Here is a 25,750-nt window from a genome sequence, read left to right as displayed (position 1 = left end):
CTCTTTAGTGGGCATCCAACCCAACCCACTATTGATTAGTTCCCCAACCAAATAAATATGACGACAACCCAATCTTATCCTTAAATCATTGGACTGGGTCAAACGAATTGATTAAAATTAAAAATGAAAAAAGTTCAAACATCAAAGTTAAAAGAAAAAAAGCTATTTGGTACTTAAAATCACATTCAAATAGTAAAAAAAACATATTAATTCTTCATCATATCATTAAATGTTATCTATTATATCCAATATCTGTCAATAAAACAATATAACTTAATGTTTGAATATCTATCAACTTAGTTTTAGTCAAAGTTTGATTTGACTTTTGAATTTTAGTCTAGAGAATTCAATTAATATCATGTTTAAATGAGAGAGACTGAACAAGATCTCTTTTAGGGTTCAAAATTGGGTTTAAGATTGAATAGTTAATAGCCGAACGTTAATTTTTTTTATGATTTTTGTTGTTTTTGGGTTTGGTTGAATTATTCGAGTTTATGATAATGAATCCAGCCTAACTCAATCATTAATCAAATTGAAAAAAAAAAAAATTGAGTCAGTTAGCCCATTATAATCTAATCAATCCATCTAAATCTAATTTGATTAGATTGGGTTGGATTGAGTTTGTCCAACCCTACCTATTTGGACTCCGTTAAAATTTTACTAATAAAGGTCACTATGTTTACCATTCCGATAGACTGCTGGTAATTTTAACTATTTTTAATTAATTACTAATATCAACCGTTGGATTCCAATCCATTTTAATGGCTTCAACACGGCTAATGGGCAGAATGGGGACGACGCGTATTCAATTGAAAAGCCTGATAATTTTCGTTTAGATTCTTGAAGCTTCCAGGAAGTTCGATGCTAACTTCATCATGTGAGTAAACAGTGACAATATTTATTGATTATTAAGAAAGTCACTTTCTTACCAAGACTTGCTTTTGGAAAATCATACATTAGTACAACCACACAACTCCTAATGGCTTAATATTTTTTTTCCCAAAAGATATTTGCATGAATAAATTCTTTGAAACAAATACTGCATTGGAGTTTGTGGTAATTATAATAATCATACTGCATTGGAGTTCATTTAAGTGGCTTCCTTCAATACACTCAAAAGCTGTAAGTTCTATCTCATAAATCTCTCTTTTATTTTCAGAATTAATTTGCACATCTTAGTGTACAGAAAAAGAAAAAAATGAAAAAATTGAAAGAAATCTTTGAATGTTAATTTTGTACAAACTCTTTGCCTTCTTTTAGAGGCTCTAATCAAGATTTGCTTAAGTAGAGATCGGTGTGCGCATCCCCGATTAGCATCTAGAAAAAATTTCTATTACATTTGGGGATTTATCATGCGTAAATAATTTAGATCTATAAGCAAATTAAAACAATAGATATATTAATTTTTCTAATTAATTACTCCTAAAATTACTGTGCACGGATTAATGCTTATACAATACTGGTCACGCAATACTAGTTACAATCACAATTCATTCGAGTTACCATTTAGGTGGTTAAAAAAAGTAGAATTTACATATAATCTATAACATTTTCATTTTTGTGCTGCCCATAATCTTGAATGAATCTTATTGTTTGCATGGTATTTTACGCTCACTGGATTTCACTTGATTTATTCTAAATTTTCAGGAACAAATTAATATAATGGCTTCCACGAGCTTCCAAAATGTCTCTCATGGGGAATACGATGCCTTCTTAACCTTTAGAGGAGAAGACACCCGTAAAGGGTTCATAGGTCATCTCTACACTGCTTTGAACAATAAAGGAATTTATGTATTCAGGGATGACAAACAACTTGAGAAAGGAGGATCCATTTCACCAAATCTCCTTAAAGCAATTGAAGAATCAAGAATTTCAATTATTGTTCTCTCAAAAAATTACGCTTCTTCCACTTGGTGCTTGGATGAACTTCTTAAGATTGTTGAATGCAAAAATAGAGAGGATCAAATTTTTCCAATTTTTTATGAAGTGGAACCAACTGTTGTAAGAAAACAAACAACATGTTTCGGAGAAGCTTTTGCTAAACATGAAGAATTTTTCAAGGATAATATAGAAAAAGTGCAAAAGTGGAGACACGCTTTAAAGGTGGTGGCCAATATATCAGGTTGGGAATTTAAGGATAGGTAATCATTCTTTTTCTCAACTATTAATTTTGTTTGTTTTGCAAGATTAGTAACTACAAAACAGATTTTCATTCAACACTGTTTTCAATTAAACAACTTCTATTTAATACATATATATATCATATGATGTGTAGGAAGAGGGTTCCTCCCATGAATTGAATATCTTTAAATTATACCTTTAATTTTGAAAATCTCAATTTACCTCCCATTTTTGTTAAGAATAAAAAAATATTTCATCAACTCACCCCATTTTTCCTTCTCTTTTGAACAAAAATAGGGTAATTGAGGTGTTCAAAAGGGAGTGATTTGAAGATATTCAAATCATGAGGAGAATAATCTAAAATTTATAAATGAATTAATATCTGCAAACAAAGAGATATGGACATTGATACGTTGAATTATTGTATTTTGAACTTTTGATGACTAAATGTTTTTATGCTGCGATGCTTTGTGCTATCAGTTTTGCAAAAAAAAAAAAAAGTAAAATAAAACTTTATTCCTAGATTATTGCCCAAGCTTAGGCATCTCAATATAATGATTTAAGCTTGTGATTATAATTTTAGTCAATTTATTTCCTAGATTAATCTATCCGCGTCCTTGCTTGCAAACTGCTCTGTTTTGTCATTTGCTATTTATTTTAATATAATTTTCTTCTATGAATTGACTCTTGACCTAGATTTGCAAAATACTAATAATAACAATGGCAATAATCTCAATACGAATGATATCAATATCATTACATATTTAGCTAATCTAATTGATTTAAATTGTCTTTTCAACTAACTGATCCTGTTGTAGAAAGAAACAATATATAAATTTTAATATATAAATTTTGAAATTACCAATCACAATGCAACCCAATCCAATTTTTATTGGGTTGGGCTTGAATTTCTCATTCCAATTGTTGTTGACTGATGTAATAATAACATATTATTTAATTATATGGCTTCAATTTGATGAAATGAATATTGCATAGTTTGGATTTTATTCACAATATGGAATTGATTTGCTACTACGTTCATACTAACTTTAATTTAACAACGCCAATCTTTTCTTGTTGTTTTCAATCTGCAGCAATGAGTCAGAATTTATTGAGGAAATTGCCAATGTCATATTTCGTAAAATTCGTTTAGAACCAGAGATTCTTAAGGAGCTAGTAGGAATGGAATCACGCTTGGAGCAACTGAGGTTTCTTATGGGTATGGGGTCTAATGATGTTCGTATGATCGGGATATGGGGCATGGGAGGTCTAGGAAAGACAACTCTTGCAAAGGTTTTTTATGACTTGATGTCTCATGAGTTTGATGGGAGTAGTTTTCTTGCCGATGTTAGAGAAAAATCTGAAAAAGAAGGCAATGAAATCTCTTTACAAAAGCAGCTTCTTTCTGATTTACTGAAGCTTTCAGATTATAGCATACAGAATGTCTACGATGGTATTAACATAATTGGAAGTAGGCTGCAACGGAAAAAAGTTCTTCTCATAATCGATGATGTGGCTGATGTTGAACAATTACAAAGGTTAGTTGGAAGGCGTGATTGGTTCGGTCCAGGCAGCAGGATTCTAATAACAACGAGAGATAGACAGTTGTTGGTGGCACATGAAGTGGATGAAGAGCATATTCTTGACCTTGATGTACTAAATAACGATGAAGCTCTTCAATTCTTTAGTACCAAAGCTTTTAAAAGCCATCAGCCTATGGGAGAATATGTGGAGCTGTCTAAACGTGTTCTGGAGTATGCTGGTGGTCTTCCATTAGCTCTAAAAGTTTTGGGATCCTTTCTAATTGGTAGATCTGCAGATCTATGGAGAAGTGCCCTAGAAAGACTAAAAAAAGATCCTTCAAATAAGATTATGAGTATACTTCAAATAAGTTTTGAAGGACTACAAGATTCAGAGAAGAAAATATTTCTCGATGTTGCATGTTTCTTTAAATGGAAGAATAGAGATGGTGTAACAAAAATTCTAGAGGGATGTGGTTTTTCCCCAGTCATTGGAATAGAAGTTCTTATCGAAAAGTCTCTATTAACTGTTGATGACAACAACACACTGGGGATGCATGATTTGTTACAGGAATTGGGACAACTGATTGTTACGAGACAATCCCCCGAAGAACCTGGGAAACGTAGCAGAATATGGAGGGAAGAAGAAGTGCGCCAGGTGTTGACAAACAATACGGTAAGTGAATTATTAAATGGAAAACTTGTTGATGGTTGCTACTTTATTTTTCCCAATTATATCTCTGACGAATTTTCAACATCTTTACATTATTGTTTTATCTACTTATTGTTTGCTTATAATTTTTAGGGAGGTGAAGTAGTGGAAGGAATAATAGTTAATGCCTACTTTCCTGAAAATGAGGTTTACTTAAGTGCAAGTGCTAAAGCATTTTCGCAGATGACCAACCTAAGACTGCTCAAAATCAGTAATGTGCAACTTCCTAGAGGCCTAGAATATCTCTCTAACAGGTTGCGATTACTTGATTGGCGTCGGTATCCTTTGAAATCTTTGCCATCAAATTTGCAATTGGATGAAATTGTTGGATTTAAAATGTGTTACAGCCGCATTGAAGAATTATGGAAAGGATTCAAAGTAAGTTCAATTTTTTTTTGTCACAAATTTAGATTTTTGAGAGAATAATTGTTGATAACAGTTTTATTATTATAGTAGTATATGAATTAAGAAATATCATTTTAGCTCCTTTTTTGTTTTCAACAGCCTTTAAACATGTTGAGACTCATGAAACTCAGCCATTCAGAGAATCTGATTAAGACACCAGACTTCACAAAGGTCCCAAACTTAGAGGAGTTGGATCTTGAAGGATGTACAAGGTTGCGTGAAATTCACCAGTCTTTACTACGTCACAATAAGCTGATCTTGTTGAATTTGAAAGGTTGTACAAGTCTTACAACTCTTCCGGGTGAGATATTTATGAAATCGCTTAAAACACTTGTTCTTTCTGGTTGCTTGAAATTGAGGAAACTTCCACGCGTTGTGGGAAGTATGGAGTGTCTACGGGAACTTCTTTTGGATGAAACTGATATCAAAAAACTACCTTTATCTATTAAGCTTCTATTCAAACTTGTCTTGTTGAATTTGAAGGATTGCAGAAATCTCGAGACTCTTCCAATTACTGCAAGCAGCTTAAAATGTCTAAGAACTCTAACGCTCTCTGGTTGCTCGAAAATAGTGAAATTTCCAGAGAGTGTGATAAGTATGGAAGATCTGTCAGAGCTCTTTTTAGATGGAACTTCTATTGCAGAAGTACCATCATCAATAGAACTTTTGACCAGACTTGAATTGTTAAATTTGAATGACTGCAGAAGTCTCGTGAGACTTCCTAGCAGTATAAATGGTTTGAAATCCCTCAAAACTTTGAATCTCTCAGGCTGCTTCAAACTTGAAAATGTGCCTGAGACGATTGGGCAAGTAGAAAGTTTGGAAATCCTTGATATAAGTGGTACAGCTATAAGGCAACCTCAATCGTCAATTTTTCTTATGAAGAATCTTAAAGAACTATCTTTTCATGGGTGCAAAGGATCACCATCATCTGCATCATGGTTTCTGCGCTTCCCTATCAATTTGATGCGATGGAGTTCAGATCCGGTGGCTTTGAGTTTGTCGTCTTCTCTGTCAGGTTTGTGTAGTTTAACGAAATTGGATATCAGTGACTGTGATCTAGGGGAAGGAGCAATCCCAAGTAGTATTGGCGACTTATGCTCATTAGAAGAGTTACATCTGAGTGGAAACAATTTTTTTACGCTGCCGGCAAGCATTTACCATCTTTCTAAACTTTCGAGTATTGATTTAGAGGAATGCAAAATGCTTCAAAATCTGCCTCGACTTCCAGCCAGTATACATTGGATTTCGTTAGACGGTTGTGTTTCGTTGAAGACATTATCAGATGTATTAAATTTAAACGAGCATCAACTCCCGTACTTACACCTTCCTTGTGTGGATTGCTTGAAATTGGCTGGCAACTATGATTTGGCGCTTTCACTGCTGAAAGAGTACATTAAAAATTCTGAGGTCAGTCTCTCACTCTCACCTGTGCTAACATTATGCCTAAAACTGATGCAATACATGTTATGTCTTTTTATTTTATTTATTTACTCACTTTTTTTTTCCGTGGGGTTGCAGAATATGTCACTGTCGGACAAGTACATTAAACAGACTAATGTCAGTTTCTTACACTGTCTCTCACCTGTTGCTAAAATTATGCCTAAAAATTATGCATTGGTATGGCTTTCTAATATATATATATATATTTGTGAGGTTTCAGGACTATATGAGATATTGTTACATAATTGTTCCTGGAAGTGAAATCCCAGAGTGGTTCGAGTATCAGAATAATGAGGGTTCTTCAATAACAATAAGCACGCCTCCAAAGACGTATAAGAATAGTAAGCTTGTGGGATATGCTATGTGCTGTGTTTTTCATGTCCCTAAATATTCACTTCCTTATTATATACAAGGGCTTCCCGTACATGAGCTGTCCATAGATAGAAAGCCTACCTCCTCGGGTATGTGTAGCATTTATTTGAGAAAGCAATTCGGTCAGGCTATGTCAGACCATCTTTTCCTATACTACCAGAATAGGGAAGATATTAGTGAAGTGGAATTTTCTTCGCCGTCAGGATTGGAGTTGAAGAGGTGTGGTGTCCATCCAATATATGTGCATCAAGGGGATAAGTTCAACCAAACAACTGATCCGGTTTGGAATTTGAACGAATTTGGTCACGATTGTTCAGGATCAACATCCTTTACGCATAGCCGTAATGATGACTTAGACAGGGCAGAAGGCAGTGGAAGTTGCCGCCGGGATGATGCAGGATCAACAACGTCGTCTGAGCGAAGCTTTCTAAAGCGAAGTCTTGAAGAATATGTTGGGGCGGCTGAAGCTAGTGGAAGTGGCTGCTGTAATGATGATGAGGAACCACAACCTAAAAGATTTAAACAACTCGAATGAAGGGCACAGCCTAGTGAATATTATTTTCTCTGAGTCTACGTGTAACAGTGTAAGTGCGCATCTCAGTTTCAATTTTATTTTCTCTGCAGATCGCATTTCATTTACTTTCTTTGTATTTGTTTATTGTATCAGTTCTTGCTGCTTATTTCCCTGTTAAATTACCAGAAAATGCCTGGCTTGGGTTAAAAAAGTTGGACAGAATCAGAATGTGCCTTCCATGAATCAAAATTGCATTCTTGGCCCATCAAATCGAAGCTTTGAATTTTGAGATTTGATTTCTCATGAGGTGAAAATTAAGGAAAGTAAAGGACCGAAGTAAATACTCTGCTTTGTTTTATTACTCTGTTTTTTCTGGAAAAGATGCCGTACATAGATGCGATGAGCGCGAGTTGTTTGGTATACTTGAAGGGGCTCGAGACCAGAATTACTAATTATTTAATGTTGTGTGTTAAATATTAAAATATGCGGATAGCTTATCACTTTTGAGACCTAAGAGTCATTGATACTCTGTTTTTTCAAAAAAAATTGCCGAATTACCATTAAACAAGCAACAAAATAACAAATTCTTTGAAAAGAAATTATATAATAGAAAGAAGAAATTATCACATAAAAAAAAAATGTTCCAGTTTTTGCCTTTAGCCTCTCCTCCCAAGTTGTCGGGCATGGACTTGCTTTCGCTTCCGAAAGGAAAAAAATAAAATAAACATATGTATATTAAAATAATTTTAATCTTCAAAAAATATTTTAATACTTTACAGTATTATATTAGATTAAACTAAATTTTATAATGGATATAAACATAATATTAAAATAAATATATAAAGATTCGAATTATTTTAAATTTATATAAAATAATTTTAATATTATCAATACATGAGATTTTTTTATTAGTTGTAAAATCTATTTAACCCAAATATTTATTTAAAAATTATATAATAGATAAAAAGATATTATTAAAATAATATTATAATTTACATTTTAAAAATTATTTTATACATATTACAAATATTCCATTATTTTTAGTCTATTAGACAAAATAAACTATTTAAAGTATATTTGTGTTTATTAAAAATATTTTAACGTTAATTTTTTTAAAAGTTACTACCTATGTAGGGTATTATAGCCAAAAGGGCGTTTAGGTATCCTTTTGCTTTTAAGTTATTTTATCTTAAATTTTTAATACAAAATTGAAATTATTGATTTCACACAATTCAGTTACTATGGTGGATGATTTAAAATTTTACATTGACTTTTAATATCAACCATTAGATTGTGAGAGATTAATGGCTCATTTTTTGTGTCAAAATTTAAGTTAAAATATCCAAAACCATGCTTTTATAACGAGAATATAAAATAAATAGGTAATATTTCATGAATATTATTGGAGGTAATATTTACTTATTATATTAATTACCATCATAAATGCAATCAGCCTCTTAGTGACATAAAATTTTGTAACCACAATCAATGAATATCAACAACAAAAATCTTTCATGATTCATAAACTATATAACTAATTAAGAATGTATGTTAATTTCAACTTTACGAAATCAACAAAGTGATATTGGAAAATTAAATGAAAATAGGCTTGTAAAACTTAAATTTATATTCCTACCATATAAAAGTATTCACTGTAATATAATCCGTAATTTCATGGTATAGGTTGTGCTAAATTAATGTGAAAAATAATATACACTTCATGATTAATCATACAATGGTCCTTAATAATATACAAAATAGTGAGCATTATGTTAAATTTTATTAAAGCATGAAAAAGGTGAAGAATGACAGAGGCAGCAGCTGGAGATGGTGGACGTGAGGTGGCTTCGGGTTTTGCTATTTTTCTGACTTTTTCTTCTTCTTCTTCTTTTTTTTTTTTTTTAATGAAAGTAATGGATGATGGAGGGAGGATTTGTGTATGGGGAATGGTTGATGGTCAGGAAAGCTCTGCCTAATACAAAGAAAGGCTCTGATACCACTTGACGCATCGCATAAGCGATACTAAATTTCATTATAACATACGTTCTTGAAAATTCAAGAAAAAATGCTCTCACGAAGGAGAAAGTATCTCAATTAAGAAATATTAAATATTATTGATGAGAAGCTTATGTATGTTATAAAGAACTATCAGTAACAAGCCTATATATACTAAGTAGCCAACTTAATCTTAATCCTTCTTAAATAAGATAAATAATCTAAAATCTTAATTAGATTAGAATTCTAAACATGATCGAATAAGTTTAAAAAATAAGATAAATTCTAATAAAATACTAAATACCCAAATATTATAATTCCTAATAAATTCTAATTTATTTTATCTAATATACTTCCTACATTACTTCATTGCTATGTTGTCTGAATCGATGTCTCTTACACTAGTAAAAAAATGGCCTTCTTTGATACTATTTTGATATCAAGAGCTTGTTTTACTGACACCGAGTTTAGTGTCACTGAATACGGTGCAAGAAATTTACTGACACAAGTTTTTTGTATCAGCGAATCTATGTCACTATAGTACCAAAAAAATATTGATGCTTGAACATCACATATATAATGAGACTATGGTATCAAACAAATAATGATACAAAAGCATAATAAATATAACGATAATTTGGTATCAATGTTTATTTGAGAAAAATTAAAAAAAAAAATAGAAATCCATATAATAGAAATTGAAAATTTGCAATTGGCATTTGAATTGAAATTTACATTCATCCATATGAAAACTATTACATTGCAATGAACAATTTAAAAATTATTACATTGTTTGAAACTTATTACATTGTTTACCAACTACAAATAATTTATAATCTGATATATAGTAACAGCACAATCTTCCAACACATGTTTATTGCTTCGCGGATTCTTTCTTTCGGTAATCGAAATGAAGTCTTCTATTATTGTTTCCATGTACCAATTTGACATTTGCTCTAATTATTTAGTTTTGACCCATATACATGCTTTGGTTTATTGTAAGTCATCCTGCACCATTCAAGACATGCACAATAAAAAAACTGATAAAATTTACATGCTGCAATCTGCATAGTTTCCTAATGGCATATAAATGCATGCAAGACAAGCATATTATACTAACAATAAAAATTATTTTAACCGTTGTCCAAGAGAAAGAGGAGAAATTATTAACAACATCATGAGGGGAAGTCTAACAATACAGTCAAACAAACAAAAGAAAACCCATGCTTGGTTGTATAACAGGCATGGAAAGTTCAACACAAACACAGAGACCAATGGAGTTAACCAAAGTAATGAAGGAATTTGTGTGCAACTGTCAGTGGACGCACAGAGCAATGGAGTTAATCAACTTAATATGTGTGCATATGAGCAGGCACAAACATGACATCCAAGTGAATAAATTTAAAATATTATATCTGGCAATTACATCAACACAAACATGAGAAAGAATAGATCCAATAAGGTAAATCTAGACAACAATAATCAAAAAGCAACAAGACAAAATTTGAGAAACAAAAGGTGAAAATAAAAATACCAGGCATTTACTCCAGTAGCACCATGGATCATAAAAATTGACAGCTAAAATAGGATACCTGGAAAGGAAATATAATACAAATCAAAGAAGGCATCATTGCAATTGCCACATAGCAGAGAAATATTGTGATCACAGAATTGAAAATAAAAATTATAAGTTGTGGTTCAGAGAAGGCTCACTTACTCATGTGAATAGCTATCAAAATTATTGGCAGTTAGCGTATGAGAACCTTCAACAGAATCATCATCAGCTTCCTCTCCATGCTTAAGCGAATGTATAACAAGCATTGAGTGGAATTCAGAACCAGTGGGTCTTAAATCAGGTCCTACAGAAAAATTGCGAATAGTTTTTGTTAAATTTAATCTGTTCTAGAAACAATGAAAAGCCAAATAGAACTCCATGAAAGCATCATGTTACACAAACAATCCAGGTGGACGATAATATACACTGAATATGCAAAATGCACCCATGATATCCGACAAAAGAGGCACAACTATGCAAGTGGCAACCTACCATTCCAAATAAAAACAACATAGAAAGGGCTGCTATTATGGATAATCCTGCACCAGATAGTGATGCCTCTGTCAAATCCCTAGGAATTTTCCTGCAAACAGAAAAGAAATAAGTAACAATATAAACCCTGTGATTTTATCTATGTGATTTACTAATACAGCCAATGCATAAAAAGATTGCTTTGCTTCTGGCCTACGGATTTAAATAAGAAGATACCGGTTGGATTTATAAATTACATAGAATCACCAACTTTCAAGTATAATGAGATGGACGAATTATAAACATTAGCAAACAAGTAAAAGCGAGTCGCTAACAAAGAGCAATCAAAATCCACTGTCACAAATAGCAACATGAAAGTGCATAGTTTCAAAGCTTCGGAGTTTGTTCAAATTATAATATTTTTAATTCACATACTATTATACTAATAAAAGCTCGAACATATTTGTTGTCCCTACAGTCAAATATTTAATTTCATATTCTTCTTAAAATGCATCAAAATCCATACATTGTAAGTATAATGAAGAACATAACTATTAGTATTAGAATATCTTAAGCATTCAGCTGATTCACTAATAATAATAATAAAAGCCTATACATATAGAAGAATACAATCATCATACAGCCAAAATCATTGCATTACAAGTAATAAGTTATAAAAGGCACAATTACCTGTTTAGTTGCAGATGAGTAGTTTCTCAAAGTGGATACCACAGGGCGAAGTCTCTGGATTAGAAACGCATTCACAAGGAACAATAGTCAGCAGTAAAAAAAAAAGGGGCAAAATGAATACTATTTAGGCATACTGCAATAGGAGAACCTCCTCCTGCAGCCACTTTCTACCTAATAATTCCCCATATCTTTAATTGTTTCAATTAAAATACTGCCCTACTCACCATATAAACCGCCAATAACAACACTATAAATAACACAATCAGCAAACAGCCAAAAAAAAAAAAAAGGATACATAATCATATCCTATTTAAGTGAATGTAAATCGAAGTCTATAATTAGTTAGTAGGCAATAACATCGTGTTTACGATATGCGAATCAAAACAAATATTACATATAATTATTTAAAAAACAAATTACTAACCGGCTTATCTCAAGCAGACATGTAATAAATCATGCTTTCCATCAAATCAAGAAACATTTATCAAACTACAGCTATAGAAACAATAAAATCACAGTCGAAATTAAGAGAAAATTAGAAAAATTTCAAAAAGAGAAAGAAAATCGATGAAAGAAATAGAGCAAACACTAACCTTTGTTTCTCTGCCAATGAACCCATATCTTAATTAATTGAAAAAATCACTATTAATAAAAATTTTATTAGTGAGGTTAGGGTTTGGGTGAATGGCTTTTCAGAGAGAACTATTTAAGGTGCTTCTAACTTTCGAATAATCAAAGAGAAGGAGTACGGATTGATTTTGTTTTGTTGAGGCAAATGAGAGGTTTTGTGGCTGGGGAGTTAGGGATTTGAGTTTTGGTTTCGACTGTGAGAGAAAGAATGGCAGAGAGAGAAAGCGACGGGAGCCACCGAGATAGAGGGAGTGAAGGCGACGGGAGCCACCAAGAGCCAGGACAACAGATCTGAGTTGTTGGGCAGTGCACCCAACGTTAGCGAAGTGGTGGGTGCAAATTAATTTCCAAAGGTGCTCATTTTGAGTGTCTTGTGCCATAGCTTGTTGACGCAAGGCCACCTGCAACGAAGTCCTGGTGTCCGCGTGTTTCAACACCTCGAGCAGGGAATTCTCATATAGATTTGTGAAGCTAGTTTCTTTGACTTGCTCTTCCTCTTTCTTATTCCTCCTCATCTTGTTTGACTTTTTTCATCCTTTGGTTGTCTTCGGTGGTGACCGAAGAATCAAGACCCATACGCTTCATAAAGTAAAACTAGGATGATTTTATTTTGTTGGGAGACTGAGAGTAATTGTTGAGTTAATTGCAGCAGGTACACCTCCATACTTAAAAAATTATCTCAATACCCTAAAATTTAATTTTGCCAAAATTTTTATCAATACCCTTTAAAAGCTGATACAAAATTACTAAACTATCCTCATTTTAAAACATTTCAACTCAACGGACAGTACCTCTCCCCCCTCTACTCAAGCAAACAAACACTCATATCGGCTGCAATTCCCTCCATTATCTTTACTCAAACAAACAAACAAACATTCATCCCCCATTCTCATACATGCTAAATCGAATATCAACCAGCATCACCTCTGCAATTCGCTCACCGGCATCACCTCTACCAAAACAAACATTCATTCTCCATACATGCTAAATCGAACTTCAACACGAGCAAATTGAGCTTGAGAATGGGAAGCTGCCACAACTGAGAAAGAGAAGCCTAGTTCAAAAACAAAAAGTTAGGGTTTTATATTGAAAAAATAGATTAATTAGTTACGGGTCTCTCATAGCATGTTCAAAAACAAATTTTTAGTTGTTTTGCTGCATGCAAATTGTGAAAAATTAATGGATTGTGCTAATTATAATTTTATCATGTAACACACGATTTGGTCGTGTAAGGTTATGTAAGATTCAAAATTGTGTATTACACGACCTTCATGTATTGCACGACTACACGACATTCATGTATTGCAAGATTACACGACCTTCATGTATTGCACGATTACACGACCTTCATGTATTGCACGATTACACGACTGCAAATGGTGTTCGTATGTGTATAACATTACATTAATTTCCTATAGTTGATGTTTATTTCTTAATTGATTTCATGGATTAATTATATGCATGCATTCCTCATGTATGCTTGGGCAGAGGAAGAAAGCACTTTGAAGATAAAACAAAAAAAGCTTTTTTAAATGGTTATAATATGTTTAATTGCGATGTTCATTAGTGTATCTTATTCAAATATTGAAAAATTTGTGCACTGATAACTTTGTTTATTTATACTAATTAATTTAATCATTTCTCAAACTGTCGGATGTGCAAATTTAGTTTTTTTCTGCAATTTATGAACACACGATTTGGTGTCATAAAATGTCAACGAAAATTATTAGAAAAAAGAAGTGAAATTAAATTGGAATCTAAAAAAATTCAACATCATCATTGGTTTGAATTGTAACTGGTGGCATACGATCAAATGTCTTAAGCGTGAATTTCATTGTGATTTCGAATTCTGACGTGTCTATATCAATAACTTGAGCTATCTTCTCCACCAATTCGACATATGTTGTCGATTGTGGTATCATTATCCCTTTAGCCTTGGAACCTTTGAACTCATACTTATCATTTTGCTCAATCCATTCACCATTGAAGAGAATAGGCACACGTACCAAAACCATATCTGATGATACAACAAAAATAATAATATCAAATTTCATATACAAGTAATTACACGACCTACACGACTACATTACTTACATGACTTACACGACTTACACGACTACATTACTTACATGACTTACACAACCTACATGACTATATTACTTACATAAACTACACGACTTACACGGTTATATTACTTACATGACCTACATGACTAATTACATGACGTACACAGTATCAAAAGGAATGCACGACGTGAAATATTTTCACCATAAATAAATTATATTGCTGAAAAAAATAATGAAACGACCTACATTGCATATATTTCTACATATAAGAAAAAATGGTGAAAATAAAACATTATAATGTGAGGAAAATTTCTAAATTTTCCTAAAGATTAAAAAACTTAAAACCCAACAACATTAACATACCTTATTGGGTTGTTTAATGAGTAATGCACTTCATTTCAGTTAAAGAAAGAGTGGGTGTTAAAAAAAATAAATATATAATTGTATTTGTGTAAGAAGTTATGAGAGATTTTGAGAGATTCTAGGAGATTTTGAGAGAATTTCGGCAACAAGAAGAGATTTGGGTGAAAGAAATATAAAGACAATGAAGTTGAGTGAATTTGATGCATTCATTAGGGACATTTCAGACTTTACTCACATTTGTTAGGGTATCTATGAAAACAAAAAAGGGAGGAGGTATTTAAATAATTTTGAAACTATTAAAGGGTATTTAATTAAAAACCCCGTAATTGTTTTGTTAAGACTGAAAAGGCTGGGTGATTTGTTTTGTTTCAATTTAGGGTTTCTTGAAATGAGTGGGAAGGATTCGGGAGAGAGGGAAGATGAAGAGGGAATAGACGAATAGTACATTCGTTAAGGCCATAAAATTTCACATGTGTTGAATTTAAGATACCCTAATTTTAAAAGTAAAACTACGTCGTTTGGAATAAGAAAAATTAAAATTAAAATTAAAAATATATATGTTAGTATCAGTAAAAGTTTATGATACTATATTATTAATAACCACTGGCACTAATATGTAAAATACACTAAAAGTTACTTAAGTCATCAAATACTGATACTTTTTTATTTAGTATCAACAACTTAGTATCAGTGAAAGACATTTTTCTAGTAGTGTTATCAATAAAAAACGCTTCCTCATCATCCATTACTAAGGCCCCACTCAATTGCTTATCAATTACTTCTTGATCAGCAAGTAAGTTTTCAAAATTCTCAATGGTTGGTTGAGTTGGACAACCTTAGATAGCTGTAACAAAGCTCTTAAGCTCAAGCCTCAAGCCTCAACCCATTGACAATAATTCTCTTTATTCTAAATTTAGAAATTACAGCAGTAGAATCTAACCCAGAAATTTCATAGCATAGAGGCTTTAACTTGTTTAAGTATTCGTCAATCGTCATGTTTCATTATGAAATTGATAGTAGCTCATTTTTCAAAAGTTGTAGCCATATGTTATTCTTCTTTGAAAAACTCATTGTAGAAGTATCTCAAGTTTTCTTAGGTATTTTAACCTTTTTTATGTGTTGTAGCATTTCTTCTTCAATTGTAGTCTTGATGGCGAACATGGCCTTCCAGCTATAATGCTTCACTTCTTTAAAGCGGCATCCTCAGTTGGTGGTCTCATATTATTACCACAAACAATCTCCTAGAGATCTTGACCCTGTAAGCAAGACTCCATCAATGTTGCCCATGTATTGTAATTTTCCTTGTTGAGCTTTTTAACTCTTCCAACTACTTGAAGGTCACCTGTCATATTTTCAAGACTTTAACAATGCCAAACAAGCTTGATGTTCACTAACAAACTTGCAAAGCTCCAAACAAAGTACTCAAGTACTCCACTTCAAATTTGAACCCAACAGCCTTTTACGCAATAGATTTTGACAAGTTCATTCCTTTAGATTAAGAGAAAAGAATTGATGGCATTGTGCCACAGGGAGGAATCAATTCCAAAGTCTTTTTTCAACGATCCAATCCCTAAGATCATGCAACATATCCTTCACCGAAAAAACATAATGATCATATATAATGCCTATTGGAATATGCCTCCTCATTAGCTTCGTTTTCGTTTTCAATCTATCATGCGTTAGTAGCCAAAGAAAAGTACAAATGCTTTGTGGACTGTGTCATTGCCAAATAGAGTAGTTTTCAGGTCCAGAATTTTAAAGTGCGGGAAAGTCTGGGAAAACTTTAAAATCATACAGTGGGCTGTAATAAATAGATAATATTTTTTCCATTCATTCCCAAGAAAAGTACAAATGCTTTGAGGACTATAATCATAAATTATGTAACTTCTCAGGGGTGTGTTTTGGCCAGGATCGGAGGTGAGAGGTGTGATATCCACCCAGTTTATATGGAGGAGTTTGACAAAACTACAATCCAATGGAATCGCTTTACCACTCATAATCTGAATAGATCCCCTCAAATTTTTTTTGCATCAAAGAGGGATGTAGCAACAATGTCAAGGCAAAGCCTTGCTGCATATGTTGAGGTGATGAGGAACCATAACCTCAAGGATCCATTTAGTGAACTCAAATAAAGGGAGAAGCCAGCTTAGTATTCTCTGAATATTTCAGTAAGCATGCATCTTCAATTTCAGTTGGCAATTTTTATTTTATATATGTTAAGTTACCACAAAACCAAAATATCATCTCCAAAGTTGTTACCTTCCATGAATCGAAAATGCTTTCATGCTTGATCAGATTGTTTAAGTATGCGTTCCTAAAATAAACAAAAGTGCTCAGGAAAATGGCACGGAATAATTAGTGTATAATAAAGTTTATTTTTGGTAATTTTTGAGATTCATATGGTTTTAAAGTTCTCTTCAAATAGCTGGACTTGCCATATACTATAATATTGTTTACTAAGGCATTACTATCATATCCCATATTTTTTTTATCTATCATTAATATTTACATTTTTATTATTTCATTAATCTTATTTTAATTTACTTTGTATTTGTAGACATAATTTAAGAATATAATATTACTGTACTTACATTTCTGTTTTGTATATAATTTGCTGGAAGATACTCCAACATCAGTTTTGTGGTTATTGAATAAACAAAATGAAAAAAAAAGACACAACAACTGATACTCTCATTCACAAAGAACCAGATAATGTGCAAGAGGCATTAGATGACTCCAGACGGCTGCAAGCTATGAAAGAAGAATATGATGCTTTGATTAAGAATAATACATGGACATTAGTTCCAAGACAAGCTGGTCATGACGTTGCTGACAATAAATGGGTGTGAAGGATCAAGTATAACAAAGATGGAAGTGTAGCTAAGTATAAATCCAAGCTTATTGCAAAAGGATTTTAGCAAGTGGCAGGGGTGAATTACTTTAAAACATTCAGTCAAGTGGTTAAATTAGCTATTATTAGAGTGGTGCTGAGCCTAGGAGTGATGAACTAATGGAAAATAAGGCAAGTTAATGTTAACAATGCCTTTTTTAATGGAGAGTTAACTGAGGAGGTATTCATGTGTTAGCCAGAAGGCTTTATTAATGCTGAGAAACCTGAATTTGTGTGCAAATTGTACAAATGTCTATATAGACTCAAACAAGTTCCTAGAGCTTAGTTTGATAAGCTGAAAAGCTGTTTATTGCATTGGGGTTTTATTAATATTAATTTGGATGCCTCTCTTTTCATAAGAAGAAACACTCATTACAAGTCCAAGTACTATAAAGTTAAAAAGTTTTATAACTCAGTTTAGGAAAGCATTTGCCTTAAAAGACCTAGGAATATTATCTTATTTCCTTGGAATTAAAGTGTCGCAAGACGCACATTGTGTATATTTATCACAAAGAAAATACATCAGAGATCTGTTGTCTATAGTTGAAATGGTTGAATGCAAAGGCATTGACACCCCCAACATAGGCATTAAACCAACATCATATAAACTAGCATTAAGTTGGATCAAATTCATGTTGTCTTCAATAAGATTTGAAAGTAAGTGAAGTTTAACACACCAATAGTTTTGGTGATCTGTCTGAAACGTAATAGACAACACCACTTATTGAATTTTATTTCCTAAAATACTTCTTATTTAATTTATAAAATATAAACTCATTTATTAAAATTAAATATCTTCTCATAAATATAGATATAAATTATGAAATGATGTGGGTGTAAATTATTTATTAAAACCTTAATTTATTTAAGTATTTAATTGAAATCCCATTTAAAATTTTAAAAAAATATTTATTTATAGTTATTCAAGTCGTTTTAATAGAAAATGAGTTTTATAAGAAATTTTAAGGGATGTCGAAAGGCTACTCTTGAAATAAATGACCCAAGTCCATTTGAGCCCATGTATAAGGAACAAGGTCTAGTTTAAAGGCCGGATCGGGGTCGAGCCTCAACTCACGCTTACATAAAAAGGAATGAGAAAAAATTAAAAATATAAATACATACATAAAATTAGTTAAATCATTAATGCGTATATTAAAATTAAAATATGCTTACGTTTATAGTAAAAAATCGCTGAAGGTTCTTTGATACAACCTTCCACATTCAGTCGGATCAACCGGATTGCTTACAAGAAGGGCAGCCCAACAACGAGTCCAATTATGAACAGCCCATGAAGGAAGCCACATCACAGGTTGAGGAAGAATCAGCTCATGAGGAACGGTACGCAAGCACACGAGTTAGAAGAGCCCCTGGGTGGTTTAAGGATTATGTCGTGTGGTGAAATTGCTAGTACCTTATGATTGTTGGTTTGTTTTTGCTATCATATTTTCTGTTAGAAGTTGCTGAGCTGTAATATTTTTGCTAACGTCTTGGACAGAGGAATATATGTAGAGCAGAACAAATTCGTGTATGGGGTATCAGGAAATAAAATATCTCTTTCTATTTCTCTTGGCTCTTCTCTCTGTGATGCAGCGGAAGTTTAATGTTCAAAATATTCCGTTGATTTTAGAGAATACTGGAACAAAAGAACAACTAAATTCACGTTGATTCAAAAGAATACCGCGAATTTAGGGATTAAGACTCGTTGATTCCGCAGAATACCGAGAATTAACTGTTCAAATACTCACAAAGAGATTTGAAAATTGAAATATTATTAAACTCAAAAATCTTTGCTTTCAAAGGCTACAAGAGGGAGCTATTTATAGTAGTAGTAATTATCCTAATTCATGAAGTAAAACAAAATCCTAAATTGAAAGGGAAACAAAATTCTAAATTAGAAAGGAATTTAAAAGTCTTAAACTTTAGTTAATAAGGAAACTAATCCTAGTATAATATGGATTCCTACTCTTCATCATTCCCCCCAGGGTGAAGAGAATTCGCCCTCGAATTCAGATTGTCAGCAATAACATCTTCATCATGATCACCTCTGTAAGGAATAAGATGCTTGACATTAAAGACATCTGCGGTGCGGATATGACTAGGAAGCTGTAATCGGTATGCATTAGGATTTATCTTCTCGATAATCTCCAAAGGGCCAATTTTCCTGGCAGAAAGCTTGTTGTACTCACCAACTGAGAATCTATCTTTAGTTAAGATAGCCCAAACAAGATCTCCTACTTGAAATTCTAAAGCTCGACGTTTTTTGTCTGCCATAATTTTATAACCTTCGGTCGTCTGCTTCAAAGACTCTTGCGTAGTTTCATGAATCTGCTGAAGCTGCTCAATAAAGTCTTCTGCTTTACCGCTTTTGCGAACTAAATCTGGAACTGGAGCCAAGTCGATAGGAGCTCGTGGATTATATCCGTAATTCACCTGAAAAGGGCTTAAACCAGTACTACGCTTAACTGCACGGTTATAAGTAAACTCGACTTGATATAACTTCTGATCCCACATCTTCAAGTTATCACCAACTAGACTACGTAAATGGTTTCCTAAAGAGCGGTTGACAACTTCAGTTTGACCATCTGTTTGTGGGTGGTAAGCACTACTAAAATTCAGGCGAGTGTTAGTCAACTTCCATAATGTCTTCCAAAAATGGCTAAGAAATCGTGTATCCCGGTCAGATACTATAGAACTTGGTAAACCGTGCAATCTATAGACTTCCTTGAAGAATAGGCGAGCAACAGTCAAAGCGTCTGTAGTCTTCTTGCAAGCAATGAAGTGAGCCATTTTCGAGAATCGATCAACAACAACAAATATTGAATCCATACCCCTCTGAGTGCGGGGTAATCCCAAAACAAAATCCATGCTAATGTCAGCCCAAGGTTGTGTTGGAATTGGCAGCGGCATATATAACCCAGCATTAGTTGCTGCACCCTTGGAAACTTGACAAATGCGACAAGTCTCAACATAGTGATAGACTTCACGCCTCATAGTAGGCCAAAAATAAGTGTTGGCGATTAGAGCCAGAGTTTTGTCACGACCCATGTGCCCTTCATTATGTAACTCTGAAATGATTTTCAATCTCAAACTTGAGTTAGGAACACACAACTGATTACTCTTGAAAAGGAATTCGTCATGTAAATGATAATCTGAGCGAAACCCTGCAACAACGTCTTCTAATATAGGAGCAAAGTAAGGATCAGAAGCATATAACTCTCGAAATGTGTCAAATCCAAGAACTTGATTATGCATCTGTGTCAATAACGAAGTTCGTCGACTAAGTGCATCTGCTGCCCGGTTGGATTCACCAGAGGTATGCTTCACCACAAAGGTAAATTGTTGAAGGAATGCTGTCCACGTGGCATGTCTGTGAGAGAGCTTGTCTTGACTATTGAGATACTTTAACGTGGCATGGTCAGTGTATAAAACAAAGTCTTTATGAATTAGATAATGTCGCCAATGTTTTAACGCTTGGACTACTGCGTAAAATTCCACGTCATAAGTGCTGTAGTGTGCCTTTGCTTGATTCAACTTCTCACTGAAATAAGCTATAGGCTTACCCTGTTGGCTAAGAACAGCTCCAATGCCGACCTTAGAAGCATCACAATGTACCTCAAAAGTGAGCGAAAAATCTGGTAGGGCAAGTACTGGGGCAGTAATCAACTTTTCTTTGATAATCTTGAATGCCTTAGTAGCTGCCTCTGTCCAAGAGAATTGTCCTCCTTTCATGCAATTTGTGATTGGTGCCATAATAGTACTGAAATGAGGAATGAATCGCCTGTAAAAAGAGGCCAATCCATGGAAACTTCTGGTGGCGGATAAAGTAGTTGGCTGAGGCCAATCTCGAATAGCATCCACTTTTGATTGGTCAACAGATATACCATCCTTCGACACCACATATCCCAAAAATAATACTTTCTCGGTCAAGAAAATACACTTGTTTACTGCTGTGTATAAACTTGTTGCTCTTAAGGCTAAAAGCACTTCTCTCAAATGTTGTAGATGTAACTCGTGACTGGTGCTATATATAAGTATATCATCGAAGTAAACAACCACAAACTTTCCAATGAAAGGGCGAAGAACTTGATTCATGACTCGCATAAAAGTACTCGGAGCATTAGATAAGCCAAACGGCATTACCAACCACTCGCATAACCCTTCGCGAATTTTAAAAGCTGCTTTCCATTCATCTCCAGGCCGTATTCAAATTTGATGGTAGCCACTTTTCAAATCAAGTTTGGTAAAAATTGTTGCTCCACTGAGTTGATCTAACAAGTCGTCTAATCGAGGGATTGGAAAACGATATCGAACTGTAATTTTATTGATAGCTCGACTGTCCACGCACATCCTCCAAGAACCATCTTTTTTTGGAGTCAATAAAGCAGGGACTGCACAGGGACTAAGACTTTCACGGATAAATCCCTTTTCTAGTAACTCTTCCACTTGGCGCCTTAATTCCTCATGTTCTGTAGGACTCATACGATAATGAGGTTGATTTGGTAATGTAGAACCTGGTACCAAATCAATTTGGTGTTGTATATCTCGAAGAGGTGGTAAACCCTGTGGTAGCTCATTAGGGAACAAATCTTGAAATTCCACCAGAATAGGTGTCACAGCTTCAGGAATCTTCGAATCACCGTTACTCTCTTTTCCCAATAAAATGTAGACTCTCTTTGTCTCTGCTACAACATCTATAAATTGCTTCTTTCCTAACAAATAATTACCCAAGTCTTGCTGGAGAGTAAACTCTTTGTTAGGTAGGAGAACGATCTTGGTGTTGTTAAACATAAAGCTGTAGGTGTTTCTCTTCCCATCATGCACTACGTTTCGATCATATTGCCAAGGTCTACCCAGTAATAGATGACAAGCATCCATAGCCACAACATCACACCAAATTTTGTCTTTATAAATTGAACCAATGGATAAGGAAACTAAGCAACGTTTCGATACTGTCACTTGATTTCCCTTCTTCAGCCATGTGAGCTTGTATGGAGTTTGATGAGGTTCTGTCTTTAAATTTAGCTTTGTTATGGCTTCTTCCGAAATGACATTCTCGCAACTGCCGGAGTCTATGATCATACGACATACTTTACCCCCGATTGTGCAAGTAGTCTGAAAGATATTCTGTCGTAGCCACTTGTCTTTGTCTTGACCTTTAGGAGTGAAGAATGTGCGGTTCACGATCAACATTGGCCCGCTATCACCATGTTCTTCAACAGATTGAGTGCTACCACTACTATCAAAAGTTGGCTCTACAGCGAACTCTTCAGTTTCTTCCTCCTGGTAGTCTTCACTTTCACTTTCCTCTGTGCCTACGAATAAGCCTTTACCATATTTTCCTCCCTTTTTACATTCTGTCATTCGGTGCCCATTTTCTCCGCAATTAAAACAGCGTAATCCCGAACCCGATGATTGAGTTTTGCTGCTTTGACCGATTTCACTAGGTTTACTAGTTTTATTTGGAGGATTTGGAGGAGTGAAATTACGAAATTGGGAAGTTGGGTTTGAATTATCACGAACAACACTTCGAGCACCCCGAAAGCTTGAGTCATTAGTACGTCGACTAAATTGCTTCTCCAACTGCAAGGCTTGTTGGTGTGCCTCTGAAACAGAGTATGGGTCAAGTAAATTTAATTGGTCTTGAAATTGAGATCGTAGGCCTTCAATGTAGCGGGAAACCTGTTGTTCTTCTGTCTCTGTCAAGTCATTGCGGGCCACCAACCAATGAAATTCTGTAGTGTAATCATCCACTGATCAATTACCTTGCCTTAAATTCTGTAGCTGTTGGTATAACAGTTTGGCGTAATTATGAGGCAAGAATGCTCCACGCAAGTGCTTCTTGAACTTTTCCCAAGAATCAATCTTCTTTTTGCCTTGCCTAATCCTTGTGAGCTTAGTTTGTTGCCACCAAGCTGCTGCTCTTCCACGAAATCGAGTTGCAGCAAGCGAAACTAGTTTATTTTCAGGAACTTCTTTGTATTCGAAAACTTCCTCAATGGCGTTAATCCAGTCTAATAATTCTTCAGGTCGACCACTTCCTTGAAATTCGGGAATGTCAATTCTCAACCCAGATTCCCATCTTCTGTCATCAGTAGACTCAGTTCTAGGTCGACGCCCAGAGAATGGGTTAGCAAAGCTTACACTTGATTTGTCTTCACGTTCTGGAGTACGATGGCGTTCGTCAAGTAACTCTGCTATTCGTGCCATTTGTTCAGCTAACATATCAATTCTGGCTGTCATACTAGCCAGGGATTCATCTTTCGAAACATCTTCTTGATTGTAAGTTGTAGTATGAGCATCACGAGCTTTTCTTGGAGGCATTTTTTCAAATTCGGGTTTAAAAAGGTAGTGGGGTTAAACTGAAAGTAAATAAAATTTTAGGCCGAAACTGTAATTAAGCAAAAAGTTTTAGATTGCCGATGATGGTGGTCGAAAATCGAGTAAGGGTGGGTGGATCTGAAAGATTTTGGGTTGGTAAGATGATGGTGGTGGTTTGTCTGAAAAAGTGGGTTTTTTTTTTTTTTTAAGCTAAATGGAAAAAATCAAAAAGGGAAAAAGGAAAGGTTTGGTGGTAGATGGAGTTAGATTGGTGATACCAGGTTTTGGCTCTGATACCAAACTGATGCAGCGGAAGTTTAATGTTCAAAATATTCCGTTGATTTTAGAGAATACCGGAACAAAAGAACAACTAAATTCACGTTGATTCAAAAGAATACCGCGAATTTAGGAATTAAGACTCGTTGATTCCGCAGAATACCGAGAATTAACTGTTCAAATACTCACAAAGAGATTTGAAAATTGAAATATTATTAAACTCAAAAATCTCTGCTTTCAAAGGCTACAAGAGGGAGCTATTTATAGTAGTAGTAATTATCCTAATTCATGAAGTAAAACAAAATCCTAAATTGAAAGGGAAACAAAATTCTAAATTAGAAAGGAATTTAAAAGTCTTAAACTTTAGTTAATAAGGAAACTAATCCTAGTATAATATGGATTCCTACTCTTCATCACTCTGTCTCAACCTCTCTTTCCATTCTTAATATTCATCTCTGATCTTTCTATTTTTGGAATCAACACTCACTCGAAGAGTGCAAATTTAATCCGATACATCCTTGGTTGCGTAGAGGTGTATCATTCTTTGCATGTTTTCACTTGTGGGGCTGTGTTCAGAAACTGTGAGGGAGAATTTCTGGGGGATTTCTCTTGTCCATTACATGTTGAAACGGCTTTTGTTGCTGAACTGTTGGCTGTTATCTTGGCGATTGAGCATGCTTCTTTTGGATGTTGGACTATGCCGTGGATCAAATGTGAATCTACTTTAACTATGCTTTATCTTCGTAAAAAGCGGCTTCCGCCCATGGTTTCTTATTCATCGATGGAATAATTGTATTGCTCTCATGGATTCCATGACGTTGCGCTTTTCTCGTGTCTTCAGGGAGGCTGATGGAGTAGCTGATTGTTTGAGCAATTTAGGTGCCATGGTGGATTCCTTTACTTGGTGGGACTCTGCACCCCTCATGTTGCTTCTCTTTTGCATGAGGATGTTTTTAGGCTGCCTAGCTATCTGTTCAGCTAGCTTTTGTAATTTTAGTTTGGCTGGTTTTCTTGCTATATTTTTATTTTATTTTAATAAAACCTCCTCACTTTGGTGAGGATTCATAAAAAAAAAAGGAAAAAAAGTTAGAACATCCTAGATCAAGTAAATTATATCGCAGGGATTTTCGAAGAAATTCAAGCATTGGAAGGATGAAAAACAAATATGTAGATGATCGATCTCACCATAAATGGAATTGCAAGCTAAGTTCAAGGAAGGAATTTTTGAGAAATTATGTTCGATAAAATGCCCAAGAAGGAATGCATCCCACCTGATGTGTTGAACAATGAGACGATACATCTGTTCCTACAATTTATTCACATAAGAAATTCAATTAAAGAGTTGAATGGGAATTGTTTTTTTCTCTTGTTGCCAAGAACCAAAACTGTTGCCACTTTACTGGTATACT

General features: G+C 34.1%; 3 protein-coding genes and 1 long non-coding RNA gene across 5 annotated transcripts in view; 3 read left to right on the top strand and 1 right to left on the bottom strand.

Moving 5' to 3' along the window:
* The window catches only part of LOC18048542 (TMV resistance protein N), a 5,466-nt gene extending 1,012 nt beyond the window's left edge, over nt 1–4,454 (top strand). Inside the window, exons 2-5 of the mRNA XM_024187132.1 lie at nt 788–877; nt 1,648–2,141; nt 3,216–4,351; nt 4,447–4,454. Of these exons, the coding sequence (XP_024042900.1) occupies nt 1,663–2,141; nt 3,216–4,351; nt 4,447–4,454 (1,623 nt within the window). The 5' untranslated portion in view covers nt 788–877; nt 1,648–1,662. The remainder of the gene's footprint in view (nt 1–787; nt 878–1,647; nt 2,142–3,215; nt 4,352–4,446) is intronic.
* Nucleotides 4,455–4,457: 3 nt separating this feature from the next.
* Nucleotides 4,458–5,572, top strand: LOC112099695 (disease resistance-like protein DSC1). Its single transcript, XM_024187131.1, has 3 exons — nt 4,458–4,731; nt 4,858–5,403; nt 5,528–5,572. Exons 1-3 carry the CDS (start codon nt 4,537–4,539, stop codon nt 5,570–5,572), a joined length of 786 nt encoding a protein of 261 aa, XP_024042899.1. The 5' UTR covers nt 4,458–4,536.
* Nucleotides 5,573–5,721: 149 nt separating this feature from the next.
* Nucleotides 5,722–7,212, top strand: LOC112100061 (TMV resistance protein N-like). Its single transcript, XM_024187715.1, has 3 exons — nt 5,722–6,168; nt 6,280–6,318; nt 6,422–7,212. Exons 1-3 carry the CDS (start codon nt 5,725–5,727, stop codon nt 7,106–7,108), a joined length of 1,170 nt encoding a protein of 389 aa, XP_024043483.1. The 5' UTR covers nt 5,722–5,724; the 3' UTR covers nt 7,109–7,212.
* A 2,614-nt stretch (nt 7,213–9,826) lies between these two features.
* LOC18048538 lies at nt 9,827–13,058 on the bottom strand. 2 transcript variants are annotated; one of them, XR_002906320.1, is made up of 6 exons: nt 12,392–13,058; nt 11,799–11,852; nt 11,130–11,220; nt 10,800–10,941; nt 10,617–10,674; nt 9,827–10,122 (listed from the first exon to the last, which is right to left on the bottom strand). It is a non-coding gene; the product is annotated as an uncharacterized LOC18048538 (long non-coding RNA). The 2 variants fall into 2 exon arrangements; XR_002906321.1 differs by having other exon boundaries at nt 9,827–10,090.
* Between the last annotated feature and the right edge of the window lie 12,692 nt (nt 13,059–25,750).

Source organism: Citrus clementina, unplaced genomic scaffold, assembly GCF_000493195.1.
Source record: "Citrus clementina cultivar Clemenules unplaced genomic scaffold, Citrus_clementina_v1.0 scaffold_3, whole genome shotgun sequence".
Classification (NCBI taxonomy): domain Eukaryota; kingdom Viridiplantae; phylum Streptophyta; class Magnoliopsida; order Sapindales; family Rutaceae; genus Citrus; species Citrus x clementina.
Note: the sequence above shows the minus strand (reverse complement) of the source record. Positions and strands in the feature narration are given on the sequence as shown.